Below are 23,449 nucleotides of genomic sequence, written 5' to 3' on the forward strand. Positions count from 1 at the left end.
CGTTGTAAAAGTTGCGATGTAATGGTAGTGCGTTGTAAAAGTTGCGTTGTAACGGTGCAATACCGTATTCACCACATGGCTTTACATTGGGTTAACCACACTTATAACTGTTAGCTTTCATTAGTTGGCTTAGGGTTGCGCCCACATTATTGTACAACATGACTTACACCTATTACCCTTAGTTATTCTTGGACATAATGGTAGGTATATTTTATTTATTCTCTTGAGCAGGGTCAGTATACATTTTATTTTCCATATTTACTTGCAGGCTTATGTGTTCGTGCATTGCTCAACCGTTAAACTGCCGGCGTGATCAGCGCACCGTTATTATTAGCTCGACCACTTCATTTTCACTCAGATTTCCTCTTCTTTTATTCACCTTTTACCGTACTTTGGAACTAATTATAACCCTCTGTTTGTTTCTATCGGCAACTTGCCTGTTTGTAGTCCTCTCACTAGATTCATTATCGTCACGTGATCCAAGTATTTCCGGTTTTCGCAACGTTCAAACACCTCTGGCGTCTTACTTGGCGTTCTCGGCTACACTCTCATCGTGCTGAACCTTATTGATATGACACACTTGGCAAGGACTGCCTGGTAAGTTATCTTCTCCGTGCATTGAGTTTTCAACGCGGCATAGATTTATTAGGGTATCCGTACATGCTCGGTGTTCAATAAGCAGTTCTTTCATCAAGTTTTGTAAACCATAGTGCGTGTAATCTTGACAGCCATGCTTGAAGACTGTCTTTACGGTATCAACTTTTTCGCTCTATTCTTATATCAATCGATTCTTATGGCACGTGCATTTGCATTTTTAGATGTGCTGGACTACGCCATTGTGAAAACTTTATTTATATGTTCGCAGCGTCACCTTAACATCTATGGTAAGCCCCGTTTTCATTTTTTTGCTCCGCTATTATTAGCTATTATATTAGCTATTTGTTATGACATTCACTTACTACCATTGTATTCTTATTTACATGAAGGTTATCACTTTGGTATGATTTGTGTTTAATCTTACAAAGTACATGTGATAAATGTGTAACATGAATGGTGTATAGAATTCAAGACAATGCATGTAAATGTTATTGTATAAACAATTCATTGTTTTTGATTAATTTGTTGAAACTAAGGGGTTTTGGTTATTATACCCAATGGACAGTGCATGGTACCAGCAGGTCTTCCTGTTGTTCATTATGTACCAACTGAAGTTTGCCATTTAAAAAGCCCTGAGCTACATATACCAGAGATTGAGGCTCCTACAGCAGTGACATTTTAAGGCATGGGCAAAGTGGGTAATCGCCCCCACGAGTCCCCATGTGAAGTGAGTTGGACAGTCAAAATTCCTAACATAACAATATGGCTTTTAAAAAGCAAATTTGTTTTCCAATTTCATAGCCAGGCATGCTTAACAGAAACTTAAGGGGAGACTTACTATGGGGTTTGCACCAGAGGAAAGTGGAGTAAACAAACAAAAGCACTTACAAGGGTAAATACAGCACAAAAGGTATTTTGCCCTGTAAATGTGCCTTTTTCTCAATTCAAATAGCCCCTACCATTGGTTTGTACCACTTTGCATCAAGAGAGCAGTAGGTTTTCAAGGGATGGGACACCATAGGAATCTCTAAGCAATTTTTGCCAAGACAATTACAAAGTTAACTGATATCACTTTTTAAATATACCTTCAAAGCAATTCACCCACATCTGAAAAACTGAACAGCCTACCTAATTGCAGCCTGCTGGTGGCTAAACTCTTAATTTGAGACATGGCCTGGTAGACAATATTTTCCCTATACTACTTCTTAATTATCTATACCACTTTTCATTTGACTCATGCAAAGGTGCTTGGGATCCTGGTGTCAGAAAAATCACTGTTGAGGAGTGGCAAAAGGCCAGAATGTCCTAATGTAAAGCATCTATTGCCACTCATTTTAGAAATATACAATTGAAGGTTCCCCATCAGGTCTACATTACACAATCCAAACTACTTCAGCATGGCCCAGTCTGCCACATGCCTACGGTTTGGTGATGCCCCTGTGGATTTTATCTACACATCATGGCTATTTCCTGCACTACTGGCATGCTGCCACGGAGCATTGGCTATTCTGGGGAAGATTATTAGTTGAAGGTTGGATCCTGACTCTAGGCTCTCTCTGGTCACCTAACCTCTAACATAGATTCAAATAGAAATAAATCCCCTCTCTTGCATCTAGGCCTCTTGATGGTGAAGCGGGACATCATCAAGACATGTTGTTGTGATAGAAGACCAACACTGGACTTCTGGGCAAAGGGATGTGACCATTGTGTGGTTTTAGGGATCCCAGATTATAAAGCTCTCAGCTGCCCATACCAACACTCTAAAATCTGGAAGGATTGGGGAGAATATAGGAGGTTATCAACAAGTTTAATGGATGAAATTGAGGTGAGGACACTGCTGATAGGACCCAGTATATGTATATGACTCCTCTGTATCAGCCCTTTTCCTGAATTAAGTAGTTCTGTACATTCTTACTCTTGGTCTTTTCTGCATGTAGGTACTATGCTTTTATCAAATGTGGAAATGGGGATGAAGTTTTGATGCCTAAAGTTTGGATAGTTATATAAAATCATGACAGGAACAAAGGCCTCCTCAGACTTTGTACGATGTCATAACAACCCTGGTTACGTGATGAGTATCCTCATACTGGCAATGTACTATGCCAATGTGTTGCATCGAATAATGTTACTGTGTAAATGCCTTGAAAATGGTTAGAAAAAATTACAATGTTTTGATGCCTAAATACAAATGCCACTAAACTTGCTTGACAGAAAAGGGGTGTCACCTGGGTGTAATTTTTGGGATTAGGGCAAGCACCCATAGTTTTTGATACCAAGCCCAATTTACTAAGATCACTAGATCGGGTTTTGTATAAAACATCCAACATCTTGTTGAAGTGGGCGTTAACATGGAGTAATGTATTAATTTCTCCAAGCATTCCACACTCTGCATGCAATCACATCCTATGTATAAAATGTTTAAGAATTTGTCCAGGCGTAAACCCTGGTGTTGGATGGGTATGCTTCTAGTAAAAATCCTTTGCAAGACAGCTCAGGCACCTCTGCACCGTGGTACAAATGATGTGTATGACACTAGGCAGCCTGTTTGTGTGCTGTTGCAGGAGTAGTGGGCGGCAGCAGGACACTTTTACTAGCTTTGGTTCTGCACTACTTTCTCCCCCTTGTGCAGAACAGCAGCTTTGGATGCTGCCCTCAGTTGTACTAAATATGATAAATCTACATATTAGTATGCATGCCTCTTAACACTTGAAATCTCAGGCAGTTACTTCTCTCTACTCGAAATCTCTCGACCTCATCCCACACTTTACAACTCATTCATTGCTCTTTTTCAATCTGATCTCCTGATATATTTCCCCAATCTATTTAAATCCTCAAACAACCTCATCTCTACCTTTAACTCACTTCTCTCAATGTCTCTACAGCCTTGCCTTTCTCTATGAGTTATTCTCTAGCTCACCACTCATCTCTCCCTCACGTGTCTCTATACCTCACCTATCTCTACCCCACCACTCTATTTCACTATTTATCCTTTCAATTTACCTCACCATTAGTTCACTACCTCACCTCTCCCTCCCATTTTCTTTTGTTTTTCCTCTGCTCCATTTCCTTCATCTCTCTAAATAACATACTCATTTCATTCTCTTTTTCTCTACTTCCACACATTTTTCTCTATCAACTTCTCTCTCTTTCTCTACCTCTCTTTCGCTCATAAATACATATTGAATTCTGGACCTCCACCTCAAGGTGTTGGCTAGGTAATCATATTGTTTTTAGTCTTCTTTTTAATATTGTAATAAAATATATCATTTACTAAAACATAATTATTTTTTTTAAATTGTTAGTTCTGAAATGTATTTAATTGTAAATGTTTTGTATATTTACTTCAAAAAGTAATTATAATTATTATTAATTTAATTTTAAAATGTAGGTTTTGAGAAATCTATATTAAAACATATTCCTATTATTTTTCAGGAGCGGGGTTTTAGGTTTATAGGGCAAAGGCATGGGGAGATTTTTAAAGGATGATTGTGTGAACTATTTTTTGTAATTTTGAATTAAAAGTTTCCATACAGTAATTTTTTTGATGTGTGTGAATTAATGGAAAGCCAAAACTGAGAAACCACATGGGAGGAAAGCAAATCATATAAAAACAGTTTTAAGGATATACAACTTTAAGGAAATAGAAAAAAAATCAAAAATTAAAAGAAAAAATTTAAAGGAAAGATAATTTGAGGGAAAAATCCAAAATTACATTAAACTTGGGTGGAGTTTAGGAATACTGTGTGGTTCTTGGGTTGGAGAAGTGTGGCTCACTGGTTAGAGGAGGCAGACCTGGAAGCAGAAGTCAGCCCGGGACCAGGGTTCAATTCCCGGCTCGGCGGGGTCTTGAGTCCTAAAATGTCCATGGACTCGACAATTCTCGCTCCGGTGCCTACTCAATTCACGGGTTCACACTCTGCGACTCTGGGCAATAGCTTGCTTAATCTCCACAACGGCCCCTCGCGGCGGGATGCCTGGCTTTCACCTTGTGGATACCCTGCCGGGGTTATCTCACAGGGGAATACCAGGACGGGTTCCCTAAGCAAGCGCTTAGAAACCGCTCGGTGATTTGCGCTATATAAATTCCTGTACATGTACATTTACATTCAGGGATGGGTAATGTTTAGGGTGATGAGGTTTTTTTTAGGGGTCAGGAATAAATGGAGTTTGGACATAGAAAGGGGTTTTAGTGCTCAGAGATGGGTGGAGTGTAGGTGTAGAGAAATTTTTTTTGGGTTCACAAATGAGTGTTGTTAAGGTTTGTTGAGGTATTTTTAGGTCCAGGGATGGGTGGAGTATAAGGGTGTTGAGGAGTTTTAGGGTTCACGGATGGGTGGAGTGTAGAGCTGGTGAGGGTTTTTAATGTTCAATTATGGGTAGTGCCTGGGGTGGTGAAGAGTTTTTAGGGTTTAGGATGGGGTGGAGTTTAGGGTGGGTAGGGGTTTTAAGGACTTGGGAATGTTTGGTGTTTAGATGTAGAAAGGGGTTTTTAGAGTCAGGGATGAGTAGTATTGGGCAATGAGGAATTGTTATGGGTCAATGGATTGCTGGTGTTTAAAGGCAGTAAGTACAGGAATGGGTGGAGTTAGGGGTAGTTAGTGATTTTATGGTTTAGAGATGGTGGATTTTTGGAAAGAGCTTTTAGGCTTCAGAGATGAGTGTATATCAGGTGTACTGAGGGGTTTAGAGGGCAGGGATAAATGGTATTTAGGAGTGGTGAGGGGTCAGCGATGGATGGTGATGATGGGTCAATGAATTAAAAGCATTCAAAGTAATTGTATGACAATGTAAAAGATATAAACATAAGACAAAGTGTCCCCCGGAGTAAAGCACTGAAAGAAATATGTCTAACCAAACTTTTTCTGAAAATAAGACCTTCAGCCATTGCATTCACATTTACAAAATAGGCATTCGAAAGACAATTTCGATCAAAAAGAAATTCTATGTATTTATTGATTTCTATGGAAAGGTAAATGCGATTCCTTTTAAAAATTTCCACTAAAAAGTTTACATGAAATGGTTTCTTAGTAATCGAATTCCATACAATCGTTTTTCTATGAAATCACATGCAACCAATGTTATGTTTAATTTTTTACATTATATTTATTTGTATGTAACGGATAACAATGTTTTTGTAATTGTTGATAATGTTTACATTTTTAATATTTCTTTATTCCAAGTTGTACATTTATGTATTAAATGACTTTTTTAAACCATTTTTAATACAGTCCTTATTCATTATGTTTTTTTATCTATTGTGTTTTTTAATAAAATGCAAACATTTATAACATTTACGTATGTATCATTTTATGATTATTTACTATTTTAAATTATAAATTAATTTAAAGTTATTTAATTATGTCTTTTTATGTTAAATATATCTCAATAGATTTTTCAAACTTTTTGGTTAATTAAAAACTTGTATTTATAAAATATTTCATTTAAAATGATATTTCATGTACCTTTATTTTTGGAATTCTTTGCTGTAAACTATTCAAAATATTTTTATTAGTGGTCAGTTGAGTTTGTGGTGGAAAAAGATGGGGATATTTTTTTTAATTTTGGGGATTAGATTTCATTTCCTTAATTTAGGACTTAAGTATTACATTTGTACTCTTTTGCCTAACATTTTTAAATTTAAGTTCTATTTACAAGTTGCCCTGTATTTCATTACTGTTCATTTTTAAAACAAAATGTTAAATACATTATTAAACAATTGATCAAATTTAATATGCAATTAAAATGTTACATGTATTTAATATTGTCCTTATCTTCTGCACCTTGCACTTTTTGGGGCCATAAGTTAGGGGAAATTAGTGGTTGAGAACACGTTTGCCATGAGACTATCCGGCCATGTTTAGTGCTGACTGTCTCTTTTAGATTTCCAACAGGCATCCTGCCTCTTAATGTTCTAGTTGGTAGTAAGGCCACATTATTTATGGCAGCCGTTGAGCGGACAGAGATAATGTCGAAGTAAGTGGCACGTGTGAACCATTGTTTTAAATTTAGCCTAATGTGACTGGTTTTTGTTTTGAAATGCATCTATTTTGGGGCCATAGTTGGCAGGAAATTAGGGGCCCATTACGGTGCCCGCCACGATAACGGTAAACGGGGCCGACCGCCAGAGGTGCAACAGTCCCGCTGTGCCCATTACGATGCGACCACCACCCTGGCGGTCACATTCCGCATATTCAACATTGTGGCGGGCGGTGCTGTAAGCAGCACCCGCCACAATGTTGAAAATGCACCGCGCGGTGCCTGCCACCTTGTGAATGCCAATGTATGGTACCCCCCAAGTGCAGCCCTCCACCCCCACGCCCCAGGGACCCACAAATGGCCCCCAAAGTAAACTCTGCATGCCTTTCCATGGCGGAGTCTCCCCATGACTGGGCACCGCCACACATATTATGGGACTTTTCCGCCTGGCAGGCAATCGTGACGATTGCCTGCCGGTGGAAAAGTAGAGGTCGGTCTTTCCGTCCATCGCGGTGCCACCCGACATGTTAATGTGGTGGGGGTAAATGGTCGTCCGGCTGGGTGTTTTGGCGGGTGGATCATCACCGCCGGTCGGGCAGTGGCGATCCACCCGCCATGATAACAGGCCCCTTAGTGGCTAAGAACACGTTTGCGATCAGACTATCCAGCCATGTGTTGTGCAGATGGTCTCTTTTCGATTTGCAACAGGCATCATGCATGTTGGCATTCTAGTTGGTAGGAAGGCCACATACTCAATTTCAATAACTTGGGTAGTTCGCTCTCCTGTTGTAAATGACTGCACTCCCATAGGCATTGGTGGATAGCCCCTAATGCTGCCTCCCTTTTTAATATTTTCTAATATTATTGCTGATACCTGGGCATAGTTACCTAGTAACTTTATCCCTAAGTTCAGAGCAGGTTCTGCTCAGTACTCATTCTGCATTTGTCTTAATACATCTGGTATTACAGCTAATGATGGGATACCATGAGTTCTGGTACATATGGCAATGAAAAATGTACCCCAAGAGGTACAATCCTCTATCTGTGGTTTTATCCCCATGGACAAGCAGATTGTCAGCATTCTGTGTTTTTCATAAGGGCTTGTATTTGGGAGTACTGCTTCTAGCTGTATTACTTCCTGAGCTACCCAGAATGGCATTTGTTCACGTTTGTGGGCATCTTACCCTTTACTGCATGTAATGTTTGTGGTGTAATTTTAGTTGCTGTGCCTTGAACCTGAGCTGTATTTGTTGTTACTATCACTGGCTGGACTGTGAGTGTCCTTATTGTATAGCATTTTAGGACCCTAGTGTAATTTTCCTGATTCATGCCCTTATATAGGTATAAATCACCATATCCTTATATAGGCATAGAAATTATACCCATATTTAGACATAGCTCATGCAGTCCAAATACGGCAGGGCTACTTCCACTAGTTCTGAAAATCCACAACGATTTCTTGGAAAACTTGGCTTCAGCAGCTAGGGACTTCCCCTTGCTTGAATACTGACTTGTCCAAGAACTCATGGAGTTTTAAAAAAAAACTGAGACTCTTTGATGACGTTATTATGTCCAACTTTACGTCAAACTCGGCACCTTCAAGGTATAAATATGCCCACACTTGCCATAGCAAACACACGGTGGTTTGGAGCAGTTCGACTATCAACTTGCCCGACGCATCCTGCTACAGCAAGTGCCGAAGGAAGTCGACCCTCCAGGAGACGCACTGAGAAAGACGCTGTCTTTTCTCCTGCCGAGAAATCCAGCTCCAGTGTTTTCAAGCTCCCCTTGCAGGGTGTTGGGAAATCGAGTCCGGAGACAGAGAGATACCAGACCTCCTTCATTCTAAACCAAGGTACGTAGCTGATTAGACCCTAAGAGAAATCTTGGATAGATTCTTGGCAAGAGAATACTAAACTTATGCTACACCACACTTACTTCTTCCGTCGTACTAGACTTATGTTAGGTACATCGGGGTAGGCGTATTTTAGAAGCACCAGTTGAGTACTTTTTGTCTTTATTCATGTATGTATTTTATGGCTTAGAAATCATACAATGCTTTTACAGTATTATTTCATAATACTCTTCTTACTGTACGCATTATACTTTGCAACTAGTATTACTATTGTAGTAGTTCATTTCTTCTGCATGAGAAAGAAGACTGTTCAATAAATACTCTTATTGAAAACGCCCGTTCTGCATGAGAAAGAAGACTGTTCAATAAATACTCTTATTGAAAACGCCCGTCTATCTATTTCTCTGCACCTCTGGTGAAACGAAGCATGCACGAATGACTAAGTAAAATATCTATCTATTGTTTCCACGACTCTGAAGTTCGGTTTTATCTTGGGGAAACAAAGTTGTCATGTTTGTGGTTGTCAGAAACGAATCCCTTCTTGTGAATTTGAGAAAGTTTCTAGTGAACTCTGAGCTAGCTGGCACTAACAATTAAGTCTAATATATTCGATAGCAGCCTAGTAGACATAAGTCCTACGTCACATCTAAAGGATATATTATTCTAATGCCCAGAGCCTATTGGGAATATAGGAACTACACTACATCCTCATGACAAATTGTGTCATGTTTCTGTAAAGTTTTATTAATTTTTGTGTGAAGTATGAGTAAGTCTGGTCTTGGTAGTGCTTCAATGTCAGGATGTGGTGTGTAGGTTGCTCCTTCTCTTCTGAGCGGACCGAGTCTAACTCTTATATGTGGTAGGGTGCCTTTAAACCAATATAAGTGTTCCTGGTACATGAGCCGAACCTCAATGTCCTCATACGGACAGTATTCTGCTGGTGCATCACCTTCTGTGCAGAAGTGAAATGTTTTTGTCCTTGCATTTGCTGCTGGGAATGTAACCCATTAATAAAATACCTCTGTTCTGTATGATTCGTGTGCCTCAATCACTAAAGATACTATGCCACCCCTAGGTGTTAGACCATGCACAAGCAGTTTCAGGGTGACTGCATTCCTAATATTTTCTGCAATGTGAATTGCATCTGCAGTTTCTTCTTCTTCTGCAAGGTTTGCACGACTCTTTCCGTGTTGTCCGCGTCTTCTGTCATTGTTTTAGAGAAGAAGAATTTTTTAAAGAAACTAAGATAAGATGTTTTGCACAATTCTTAGGAATACTGTGTCCTTCAAGCTTGATTAACCATCAGCCAATAAATAGGATTTTTCGCCTACTCAGCTCAGCTGTGGCGGAGTTTTGCCCACCCACTCCAGACGTTTCTGGTGCTTTGTGAATAGGGATTTCTGAGAATAGCACAACTGAACCTCTCAGATTCTACTGTTAAATAAGTATGCAACCAATGTTGGTGGTGCCATGTCGTGTAGTTCCTATACGAAGTATACAGGATCTGCACGTTTGCACAATAGTATTGGTGTCAGACGAACTCTGACCACCCCCACCAGGTATGTTGGCCCTTTTGTTCCAACTAGCTCACAGTGTCACTAGTATCTCCTCTTATCAAGGAGAGAATAGTACTTGGCAACCATCGAACATAACAACCCTGAACCCTCAGGACCGTAGAAACAATACCTTTCGTTTAGTCACTCGTGCTTACTTAGTCTAACTCAGACATACCGAATAAACAAGCTGGGCATTTTCAATAAGCATTTATTGAACAGTTGTTGTTCTGGTGTAAAATAGATGTGCTGCAACAACCATTAAACAGTATAAGATATACATGATTAACAGTACTATAAAGGTAAAAGGATGGTATAGTTCTACAATCTTACAATAATCATGAATACATTCAAGTATTTAAAACATATGAAAAAAGATGCAAACTCCTACGATGCCTTCCCTAACTAGATGTACCTGCGTGTACCTAGCATGGGTGTAGGTGTTAAGCCAAGAATCCCTGAAGGATTTAGTCAACCTCATTACCTGAAGTAAGAGACTATGGGACACCGTCCTGGTCTAGAGTTGGACACCCACAAGGGATGTTAGACCACTGCAAGCTGTAGTATCTGCATGCAGGAACCTCAGCATCTCTGTTCAGTGTGTCGGCCGGTAAGTCTCTGTCTATCTTAGCAAGATGTGATGTATATATGCTCAAAGGTCTCCCCAGGGGTCCTCGCTTGCGGTATTACTGTGTCGGACTAAGGATGACGTTGGGCATGAACTTTATACATAGATTTTATACAGGAGATGGTAGTCCCGCTGTGCTTCCAAGAACCCTCATGCATAATGTATGAGATTTCAAACTAGGGAATACCTGCATTCTGAATGCAGTGTAATATCTAGGTAAAAGGTCAGTCCCTGTAAACCGTGACCAGTGTAATGGAGGGAGGAATATAGGTGAAGGATAATGAGACTACCTAGGCCTATATTATGGTACCTATATGGAATATAACAATTTATGGCGGCCGGTGCCTGTCTAGGGGCTAAGAACTCTGCCCATTTGGAGCTAGGTAAACAGACAACTATAAGGTATTCTACAATGGAGCTTGAAAGTCTTAACTAATATCCTGTTGAGGCCTGCCAGCACTCTCTGGACCCAGCTAAATCTTAAGGTAACCACCTCATTTGTAGCTATTCCTTAGACTCCTAGGAGCTTAAAGGATCACAGGACTCTGATATTCCATTGAACAAAGAATCTATGAAGGAGAAGAGCCAGCAAAAATGACACGAGTATTTAGTTAATTGTAGATCCCTTCCTAAGCATAAACTAGACCTGTTTACCTTCCTATAGTAGCTCAACCAGCCACATTGTTTCTTACAGAAATTTGGCTCAATGAGGAAAGCGGGCCTGATATTGTAGAAACCTTGCCTTCAGGCTATTTGATGGCAAGGCGTGACCGGGTAGACAAAGCGGTGGAGTAGCAGTTATTTTGAAAAAGGACTTAGAATGTAAGTTCAGCCCAGTGACAATACCAGGGAGTGAAAGCTTGGCTGTTTCTATTAGACTTTCCCATAACTTCACTTTCACTGGATTATTGGTATTCCGTCCCCCAGGGACCGCTGCAGAGTTCATGAAGTTGGTGCCAGATGTTTTAGCTGCCTATAGCCTCCAGACAGCTAACTTTACGGTGTTAGGGGACTTAAACTTACATGTCGAACACTTGGAATGCGTACAGGTCTTTAATTTCCTGCACAGTATGTTAGTAACCCACCTTTTTCAGTCTGTCAAGTTCCCAACACACTATAAAGGCTACATATTGGACCCGGTTTTTACTAATGTACCCAGTAGAGTCACCCTTACCAACAGTTTAGACGGATCACTATATTGCTCCATTTCCAATACCAATAGTGGCAAAGTATGCACCTAGAGCTACTTATTCAAAGACCTCCAGGCAATGATCTAAATATATGTAAGAGAGCCAGGACAAGGAAATATATTGAAAAGGTCTAAATTTAATCTGGCCATGTGGGAGCAAGCGTTATGCAAATCGCCTCCCAGTCTAACCATAACGGCTGAGGTCTCACTGTCATACAAGAAAATAATAAGGTGATTACTGAGAACCTCGATGACTCAATACCATGTAAACATCTAATAACTTGCCACCAAAGAAAAAAATATATTGGTTCTCGCCAGAATTACAGCAATTAAAAAAAGAATGCTAAAAATATTAAAGATATGGAAAGTTAAATATGGCCTGAGCAAACAGACCTAAACGCTTCGCTGAGAAAATACCATCAGGCTACCAGGAGAGCCAGTTCAAATGATCTGACAGACAAGATCAAGCAATCTGCCAACTCCTCAAAAGAGATTTATAATATTGTAAAACCTACTGCATATAGGGAACAATGTGAATCCCTTCCTTCTATAATACCCTATCAGGCTCCTCAGACTATGGGAACAACACAGACAATAGCATAAGAGGCACTAACATTGATACATCACTAGATAGACACCTTTCCACAACTGACCATAGATGATGTCATAGGGGGTGGCAACCTCAATCAAATTGGTCTCTCCTCTTGACCCAGCTTCAATTGACATCTTATTGAAGGGGGCACCATGATGCTTACCACACTTACTGACCTTTTTAGCCTCTCTTCGAAGAGCTGCAGTGTTCTGGAAGAATGGAAACATGCTATCATTAGGCCACTATTGAAGAAACCCAATCTTTACCCTGAAGCTATAGTAAACTATTGACCCGTCTCTTTTTTACTGGGTGTCAGTAACATTTTAGAGGAAGTGATCAACAGAGTTATAATGGAGCATCTGGAACCAACAACATTCTTCACCCTATTCAGACTGGGTTACGCGCAGGCTGTAGCACAGAAACATCTCTACTGAGAGCTACAGAGGAACTGAAGATGGTGATTTACCAGGGTGAATCAGTGGCTCTGATCCTCATGGAAGTGTGCTCTGCCTTTGATACGATTGCCCACCCCATCCTTCTGCGCCGACTGGAAGAAATCTGCATTACAGGGAAGGCCTTGAAGTGGCTGCCCTCATTTTTTGATAAGCGGTTCCCAGGCCAGGGAGAGTCCATTCCTCTCTTCCAGTCATCCGGTGTTTTGTGGTGCCCTGCAGGGCTCTTCTTTGAGCCGTATGCTTTTTAACATTTATGATCGCCCTTTATCAGATATCATATGTTCCTTCGGCTTCAAGATGGTATGTTATGCAGACGATATCCAGCTGATCGTTACCCTGGCACCCGATATAGAATTGTCTCCATGAGACTCAACAGCTGCTTAGTAAAAGAGTCTGAGTGGATGGCTCCAAGTTCTTTGAAGTTGAATGGTGGGAAAACCGAGGTTTGGTTTTGGGAAACAATCCATCTCTCGCAGATGAGAGAATTTGTCCAGGTTTCTTAAGCGAACTTCCATCCCATAACCCAGAAGTAAAGAGCCCAGATATGTCCTCGGACAACCATTTAAAAATGGCCTCCCAGGCAAAAATGGTGCCTGGCAGCTTTTTCAGTCTTTTGAAAGCCCTGAGAAAGGTCCTAAAATAGCTCCCTGTAGATTCAAGGAGAATCATGATTCTTGGTCTAAGTATCACGGCTGGACTATGGCAACTCGCTGTATTTAGGCAGCCAGAATTTGTATGAAAAGAACCCCAGATTATTTAAAATGCTGCTGCCTGGATTTTGCTAGGCATTCAAAAAACTCAGTCAGCCGGCTTGAGCATTTTCATTGGCTGCCCATAATTTCCAGAGTACAATGTAAGGCAGTGTGCATTGCAGGCTCATGTGTCCTACAGCAACTGGCATTTTGTATCAGGCAATTGGGGACCTGAAATGAAACATTCTTGAATTGTTTTCTGCCCCCAGAATTAAGAGAGCTAGAAGTGGAGTAGGTCCTTTAGGTACCTTGCACCAATGCTCTGGAACTCCCTGCCTATTAGTATTGGAAGGGAGGACAACTTTGTCAGTTTTAGAAAAAAACTCAAAACTTTCACTCCAAGTAGTCCGTCAGTGCTGAGAAACCCGATTTTAAGTAGCAAATAAACTTTCTAAATCTTGGATAATAGAATAGAATTTTACATTGTGATTATTTTTTGCGTTATTTTTAACTTTTTAATAACTATTTTAAATAACATGTATTTTTTACTTTTCTTGCTATTCATTCATTTTTAACATATATCATGATGAGGGAACACAAAATATTAACCATTAGTCTCTAATATCTTTCCCATAATGGTTTTGATTGGCATGGGAAATGTAACCCTTACCAATTAAGGGGCTGTTTACAATCTAGCGGTTCACGTACTGCCAAACTTATGGAGGTGTGGTGGAGGTAGTATCCCGACTGCCTTATTACGATTAGGGAGGTCAAACCACCTCAGCTATTTCCCTGCCGCAGCCAAAAGGGAACCGCCATTCCCTGGAGATGTTGCAGCGGTGGTCCCGCCAACCATATTGGGAGTTTCCTCTCCACCATGGTTTTCATATTGGTTCCTCCTCCATGAAAACCCAGGTGGAGAGGAAACAAAGAGCCTCTGCTACCTGGGGAGCATGCAGGGGGCAGAACATGTGCCCCCAGTGTGCATGCACCCCAGTTCCTACACGGCATGGACTTCACAGTCCATGCCGTGTAGGAATTGTTTTTGACGTTCCCATTTTGGTACCCATTTTTAGAGGCACGGCTGTGGGAACGTAAAAAAAAGCCCACCATACAGGAGAAAACTCCTAATCTGGCGGGCAACCCAAACACAGTATTAGCTTTGCGGCAGCCAGGCGAACCCGGCGTTGCATTGCCAAAGTCGTAATCAGACCCTAAGTGTCCAACAAAATCTTCGAAATGGTTTCAATTTGAGTGTGCATAATAATACCCTACCCTTTGGTGTCAAAACAATCCCCAAAATGCTTTGGTTCAGGGAGGCAATAGTAAATGTTTTGCTCTCTAGTCTCTAAAACCTTCCTGAAAATGGTTTTGGAGTGAAAATAGTAAATCCTATCTCTTTAGTGTCAAACACATTCCCCAAATTTTTTTGACTTGAATAGAAATCGTAAATCTTCAACCTTTAGTGTCCAACACCTTCCCCATAATGACTATGGGCCTTATTACGATGGTGGACAGATTTCTGTCTGTCCACCATCGTCCCGGGGATGGGGAAGGCCCACCTATAAGGCGGCGGCCCCACATATGCTATTATCGTGGTGGCGGCCGCAAAAGGCATTTGTACCATTATGGCAGGTGATGCTGGCTGCATCACCCACCGCAAAGGAAAAAAGGCAGATTTTTTTCCCCCTGCACTACGTGGCAGGCACCACCCGGTGGCTGCCACATGGTGCAGGGAAATGTAGGTGGGCACCCAAGGGCAAAAACAAACTGCCCATGAACAAGGGGGGGCCCGCAAAGGCCATTCCCGCCAGCCTTTCAGTGGCAGGTGAACCACCATGGAAAGGCTGGTGGTGAGCCAGCACCGTAATTCGACCACTGCCAGCATGCGTTAAATGCTGAAGGCCTCCGCAGCACTGGTGGGCTCAAGAAGCCCTTTGGAAACGTGGCGGTTGGTGTTTCCGACCGCCACAGTACTGCCCACCATCATAATATGGAGGGCGTAAAATGGCCTCACCGCCATCGTAATGACTCCCTTAGATTGGAGTGGGAATAGTAAATTATACCTATTTAGTGCCCAACACTTTCCCTAAAATGGTTTTAAGTGGAATAGCAAATCGTACAACTATATTCTTCAACATTTTCCTCAAAATGGCTTAGAATAGAGTAGGAATAGTAAATTTCACCCCTTTAGTGTCAACCACCTAACAACAAATGGATTAAATTAAAGAGGTAAATTGTACCTCTTGCGTGTTCTACACCCTATCCAAAATGGTATTAATTTGACTCGGAATAGTAAATCCTCGCCACTTTAGGATCCAACACCTTTCCTAAAATGGTTTTGCTTGTAATGGGAATCGCATGTTACCCCTTTGGTGTCCATGGGCTTCCCCAAAACAGATTTCATTGGAGTGGGTATAGTAATTGTTACTTCTAGTGTCTGACACTTTCCCTAAAATAGCTTAGATTGGAATAGTAATAGTAAATCTCACACCTTTTTTAGGGGTCGATTCCGATTCTGTTTGAAAATCGAACCGACCGACACAGCCCGGGAACCGAGTCCGGGCGACACGTACAGGCACTGTACGACCCGTGTAGTACGATGCAACGCCCGTGACGTACATCCGACATGTACGGAATACAAGCCGTACGTAAACCAGTGATTCTCCCGGAAACCGGACGCGATTTGCACTAACCGACACGCACCTGGAATGAACCCAACTGACATGTACCTGCGATGTCCGACCCGGGCAGTACGATGCAATGCGTGTGAAACCAGACCATCGCGCACGGAGCTCAAGCCGCATGACCGACACGCACTAAAAACAGGTACCTGAAGCAATAGACATCACCGCGACCGACGTGTATGAAACACAGAAGAAAGTCAACGTGGAAGACTTGAAGAAGCCCCAACAAGCCAACATCAGTGTCCGACTCAATCCGAAGAACGTCTTCTTCATGCCTAAAAAACACAAAGGAAAAAACTGAAAAAAAGGACCAAACAAGCAATGACAGTCAATAAATATGAAAAAAAACTTGGAACAAAGACACACCTACAACTCCACCTAGATAAAGGCCAAAAACCACTGCCATGATCCTTTGCAAAATCAGCCAGCAGAGAACACCATCAGACTGCAACCACAGACACACTCACAACTAACCAATTACACAATCTTCACACCATTAGCACCTCTCCAATAGCACCCTCACATACACCAAGCAAAACTGACACTCACCCACCCTCACTTGCACTCTCACACACACATCACTCCCCACCACCATGCCCCCAAAGAAAAATCCAAAGTTCACAGATAGTGAGTTAGAAGTCCTGCTAGATGAAATCCTCAGGGTAGAATACATATTAGAAATAGGGAATGCAGACCTATTTAAATTGTAATCCAATGTTCATCCAATAATTATGATGAGCGTTGGTGTACAGTGTGATTTTAAAATGTTTTAGTAGTTTATTCCATGAAACGACCACAACTATTTTTGCCGAACATCCACATCCTTTTGTAATGCCAGTTAAAATGTTGCATTATGGGATTTGTATTGCCAAGAGAAACGGGCGTGGTGTTTGAATCAAGTGTTAAAATCAGGTGGTGAAACTAATTACACATGGGAGGGATTAGAACACCATGGGAGGGTTTAAATTAGTAGGTAGAAAGAAACAAGGAACACTTTCTTGTAAAAATAGATGAGGAAAGATTGCATGTGGCAGGTACGTGATATGGAGCTCTGAATGTGGAAGGGAGGAATCACAGTGCTGGGGAAGTTATATGAATTCCAAAGCTAAGTTACTGCGCAATAGAAACAAAGGGCAGGACATTTAACAACCGGGAGAGTGAGGGAGTTAGTTAGAATGAAGACGGTGGGTACGAGACGTAGCGCATGGTGGAAACTAGAAATGTGTAAAAGAGGTGGAGGTGTGGGGTTAAGTAGTGCACTTCAGTAAGGTGATTGCTATTGGAGTAAATTTGGTGAGAATAATACCGTTTGACAGTCACCCGCTTCGGTAATAAGATGGAAAGTGTTTAGTTTGAAGCCTTATTTATAGGGGAGTCACCAGTAGTGCAAAGCAGACGTTTGAATTAGGTTAGAAGGAAGCAAATTAATGATGTTAGTGGCTCGTTTCATTAAAAAATGTTGGGTAGTTTGATTAACGTCATGTGGCATGAGATGATTAATATTATGGGGTATTGAGTTTGTGGTCGAGTTAATTGCAGTTTAAAGAAACATATTTATACATATCACTGTGCACACACGATGGTTAAAGAATAAATGCTTGTTTTTATTATTACTTGTAGTGACCCCTGACGAAGGGCTCCAGTAGCCCGAAATGCATTGGGTTCTCAAACGCTGCTTCTGGATGAACAAGTGCGTCTGTACGTGGTATTGCAAAGAGGCCTGGATGGGCACATCTATAACCTGAGAAACTTGGAAAAATTGCATTATTCAGTGAGAGTGGATCAAATTGAATAAAAGGGACTAATATTGCTTAAGTACACGAGTAAATGATTGAACAATTGAGAAACTTGGTTTAAAGATGAAAGTTGCACAGTAGCAGTAACGCAGTGCCTTTGGATTGAGGTGAAATTAAGCTCCTAATGACGGTATCCTCAGAGTAGAGCCACATTTGTTTGGTACATTGGTCCAAAGGACACCCATGTCACATAAAACAAAGATGTGGGCGAGGATTGTGGACAAGGTCAAAGCACAAGCACCAACGTTGCGCACAAAGGATGACATACAGAACAGGTGGTATGATGTTCGCAGGAGGGTCAAGAAGCTCTTTGAGAAGGATCACGCCTTGAGTCAGCGCACTGGTGGTGGCCCTCCTGCCAAACCAGTATACTTCAGGTCCTGGGGGCAGAAGGTGCAGGACATCCTACCACCTGAGAGCGTCCATGGTCTAGTAGACATACCAGAGCCTGGTGAGTACACAATCAATATACTCAATATTGTGTGGCAATACACAGATATAACTGTCAAGGGGACAGTGAAACCATGCACCGTTAGCAAAGCTGCATTACCCAAAAGATAATATCCAAAGATGTGTATACTAGTCAGACAAACACAATACCTGCCATCTCATAGTGATTTGTAACTGTGTCATGACATGTACAAACCTACCAACAAATAGAGCAAGGCAGTGGCAGAGATCTAAATAAACAATGTCAGACATTTTGCCACCACAAACACACTACCTCACAGTGAAGCTGACTGACAGGAAGGAATACTGGGTATGCTAGTGAAGTGAGAGTATCCAAAAGCATGATGGGGTTTGTATTCACAGATAATGCTCCCCCTCCCAAGTGGCCAATCAAGACCTCTCGGAACCATGCTGACATCACATGGAGTGGAAAATAACTGACAAGATGGCTGACACTGGGTTCTGCTGTGGGGAGCACAAGGCCCTGGTAGGGGTTGTGCTCAAATCAGAAGCAGGACACCACTGCAAGACATCCTGAAAGCCAACTTGCATGCCCTGCAACGGAAGCACGTTTCATGGTGGGATGTCTGGCCGGGTGGGAAGGAGGACTGATAGCTCTGACCATACTTACCAGCATGTTTTGTCACACACCCCCCTCAACACAAACTCAGCACAACTCACTGGGGATAATGCATTGCCTCCCACTCGATTGAAATTTCATCCACACTGGGTTCTGCTGTGTGAAGCATAGGGGCTCCATTTGGACTTGTAGTCAAACAAATGCCATGACTGCACTGTCAGCCATCTTGTCAGCACAGACACACTCTCTCACAGGGAATCAGAGTCCGAGTCCAAAGGAAGGAAGTATGGGCATGCTGGGAAGGGGGATGTAGCCAAGAGCATGATGGGAGTTGCATTCACAGACAATCCTCATCCATCTACATGGCCCAGCAAGCTCACACTGAACCATGCTCACCTCGCAGGGAGTGGAAATGGACTGACAAAATGTCTTACACTGGGCTCTGTTGTGGGGAGCACAAGGCCCTGCTGGGAATTGTGCACCAACAAACAGGACAGCAATGTCAGCCATCTTGTCAGCTCAGGCACACTTCCTCACAGGAAAGCAGAGTCCAAAGGAAGGAAGTATGGGCATGCTGGGAAGGGGGTGTAGCCAAGAGAATGATGAGAATTACAGTCACAGACAGTCCTTACCCACCTACATTGCCCAGCAAGCTCACACTGAACCATGCTCACCTCACATGGAGTGGAAATGGCCTGACAAGATGTCTGACACTGGGCTCTGTTGTGGGGAGCACAAGGCCCTACTGGGAACTGGGCAGCAACAAACAGGACAATACTGACTGACATCCTGAAAGATAACCTGCACCCACTTTATGATGGGATAACTGGCCTGGGTGAGAAGGAGGTTCTGATTTAAAACAAATACCACTGATGCTGGCCATACACACACCTTCTCTGATAAAACACATTTCACACGTGGTACCAGTCACTCGCAAAGTAAAACCCCGGGCAAGATGGCTGACACATGGGCCTGATAAATGATGTGGCTGCAAATAACACATATGCACTGGCCAGCCCAAACATGTTCATACTCACAGCCATTGCAACCGTACGTTTGAAATCACTGTCTGGGGATGCAGTGTCCAGGGGTGCCCCCTGGTCTGGTTGTGAAGGTGTGTCTTGCAGATGACAAGTGTGGAGATCCATATATATTACATAGCACAAAACACACAGAACCTCACATGTACATCATTGGCAGGGGACACCTGACAGTGAATGGAATGGACACACCAATATAGCTGACACTGTAGCATCGCCTCATACACACTAGGTGCTGTTGTGAGCTGCATTCCACTCTTACATTGTTCTGCAACATATGCATACTTCACACAATACACCACTCACTGTCATAGACACTGTAGACACAAGTTCTAACCTGGACTGCATTGGAGGAGGCATGCTACTCACAGCAGCACAACCACAACACACACAACACTGGCTGTCACTGTCATGAGCATAGAAAAGCTCAAGAGCTGCCGTGCTCAATCCATATCACCATGGAGAACATTGAGAAGATAAATACCTTTTGCACTTACAAAACTCAGCACCAGTATCATTAGCTACGGTGACATCATTACTTCTATGAAATGAGATGGCAACTAGGAACACAGAAATAGAAAACAGATTCTCCTCAGAGCTCTCCGGCATACCGGACTGTGACCATGTTGCACTGACACACCAATGTGACGCACAAAGACCAGCAAAAACTGCTACCACACATGCCCCAATCGTGCAATACATCCTAAGGAGAATTGCACGTATGTCCTTGTCAAAGGTCAAATGTGAGCAGGGATGACACACCTGTGTCAGCCATGTGATGGCCCTTGAGTAGCAATGGCCATGTACAGTCAAATCTATACATGAGCTGGTCATGCACACACTTCAACATGCACATTGAAATGCTTCATGTTGGCTGGACAATCTACCACAACAATATCAATCTCTGTCCGTGACAACTTAGGACAATGCAGTGTACAGGCATGCATCCTGACGTACAGTTGCAAATGTCATGTGTGTGAACCATTGATGCCTGTTGAAACATAACTTACATTGTGTGTCTCTTCCAAACACAGGTGGTGCTGGGGACCCAGAAGCAAAAGAGGAGTCCCTGTCCCAGACTACGGTGGACCCTGAGCTCTCTGGTGTGGATCAGTCTCTGACCTCTTCGGATGACAAAGAACAACCTGGCACCTCCGGTGTGAGTCATCATGCAGGAACCAGCAGTACAAACATCTGCACCCTCTGCACCCATGCCTCCAACATCTGGCAAAAGACAGAGCACCCACGCTAACACAGACAGACCAAGGACACAGAATTCCAACAGCACAGCGACACCGGCCACCCAGGAAGCTACGGACAACACCACCAGTAACAACACCCAAGGGGGCCTAGGGTCACCTGTGCGTGCTACCGCAGGTCCTGCCCATGTGGCATGGGGTGGTGGGTGGGGTGGTAGGCAGAGGTCACAGCTTGCAGAGGGGTCTGAACTGCATGATGACCCCCAACTGCTACGCATCATAGATGCATACCAGGATAGCACCGGAGGATTCGGCCAAGTAGTGGGGATCCTCAAGGACATTCAACAGGAGCAGGCTGCCCATCATGCTCGCATGGAATTCAATTGGGATGGACTTACTGCTGTGCATAGGGACATACTGACATGCCTCCGCCAGATCAGCACCAACATGTCCACACCTCCCAGTGTGCCCACAACATCTGTTACTGCAAGACCTGCAAATGCCACAGGGAGGGATGATGACTCTGGTTGAGAGCCCTCTGCACCGCAGACGCCTGCACCTGAGGATCCCCCCCTGAAGAAGTGGGGTCGCCCGAAGAAGGACAAGTGAGACACAGATGGCCATGCACATCTCCCAGGAACACTAAACCTGTTCTGTAATTTGTACTTTGTGTGCAAACCGTTTACCTTGTTGTATATAACCCAACTTGCCAACATGACATTGAGGGTTCATGTTGGTCTAATGTAGCAGATGACTGTGGACATTACTCCTGGATATTTCAGCTACCAAGACTTCCAACTCATCTGTGAACTTTGGATTCCAAATCTAATGTACAACACTCCCAATCCTGTGCACTATCTTCACACATGTATGTAAATAAACTCACTGTTACACTATACTTGCCTCTGTTGTGATTCCAAATTGGTATGTGTCATGGAGATGATGATCTGCTAAAGAACACAGTGCATGCTAACTACTACAGCAATGTATTTATCATTATGTGAGTCATGGTGATGTGACACATATGAGAGAGACACACCACTAGGGCACCACAAAACATTCTCACCATGGCCATGTAACTCATCACCTACAAAGATGATGACCAGAAATACAGGGGAATGCAGACACCACACCTACCACAGGTGAGGTAATCAAATGTCAGACAGATGTGTGAAGACAAACAACACACTTAAAGTAAAGCACAGGTTTATTACACATCAGCAACATGTGTATTCCACAACAGTTGCAAGGTAATTCCATGTGACAGTGGGCACACGGTCACCAGTGTCTAAGAATTGAGATTCAGGGGTGGGTGGTACATCACTTGATAGGAATCAACAACTTCCACTCTGAGATTGGATTCTGGGTATTGGGGGTCAGAGTTGACCAAACAATGGGCAAAGTACCCTGGGAAGGACAGACATAAGACACAGTCAAAAGCACAGCAGAACAGGATAGAAATGCAAAACACATGCACAAAACATGTCAAAAGAAATCTACAGAGAAACAAGGTAGTCTGTACTCCACAATAGTGTCGACATGCTATCTGAAAGGACACATCACTGCACGCATCCAGTAAAGTAGCACACAGACACACTCAAACAGCAACAACACATTTCAGGCTAATAAAATACATTGACATAACAAGCCTGTAAACTCACATTCAGGTGAAGAAGTTGTTGATGAGCTGTGTACGGATGTCACCCTCATCTTCATCATCACTGGTATCGTGGCCCCGGCCAGGATCCTCCACAGATGGCAGATGTAGCTCATCGTCATCCTGGATGAGAGGCAACTTCTTCCGCACTGCCATGTTGTGTACCATGCAGCATACTTTGAACATTTTGCACACCTTTGCAGGGTCATATGGGAGGGCTCCTCCTGTCTTGTGCAAGCAGCGGAAGCTACTTTTCAGGACATTAAATGTCCGCTCGATCACTCTCCTGGTCCGGCCATGTGCCTCATTGTAGCGCATCTCGGCAGTTGTCACAGGGTTATTGAGGGTGTCAGCAACCACTGCATGTTGGGGTATCCGGAGTCACCTACATACAAATAAATGCACATTAGTTGAGTTTTGAAAGAGGGTGGAATACAACATTGCCAAACACACACAATGTTAAACAGCTTAAAAACCTCGGAGTCTGGTTGGACCCTTCCCTT

General features: G+C 42.7%; 1 protein-coding gene across 1 annotated transcript; it reads left to right on the forward strand.

Moving 5' to 3' along the window:
• Window positions 1–539: 539 nt before the first annotated feature.
• Window positions 540–22,183, forward strand: LOC147726180 (uncharacterized). The gene is made up of 4 exons (XM_086962895.1): window positions 540–597; window positions 819–884; window positions 17,845–18,471; window positions 21,125–22,183. The coding sequence occupies exons 3-4, from the start codon at window positions 18,204–18,206 to the stop codon at window positions 21,340–21,342; spliced, it is 486 nt and encodes a 161-aa protein (XP_086819021.1). The 5' UTR covers window positions 540–597; window positions 819–884; window positions 17,845–18,203; the 3' UTR covers window positions 21,343–22,183.
• The last annotated feature ends 1,266 nt before the right edge of the window (window positions 22,184–23,449 follow it).

Source organism: Lissotriton vulgaris, chromosome 3_1 (genome assembly GCF_964263255.1).
Source record: "Lissotriton vulgaris chromosome 3_1, aLisVul1.2, whole genome shotgun sequence".
Taxonomy (NCBI): domain Eukaryota; kingdom Metazoa; phylum Chordata; class Amphibia; order Caudata; family Salamandridae; genus Lissotriton; species Lissotriton vulgaris.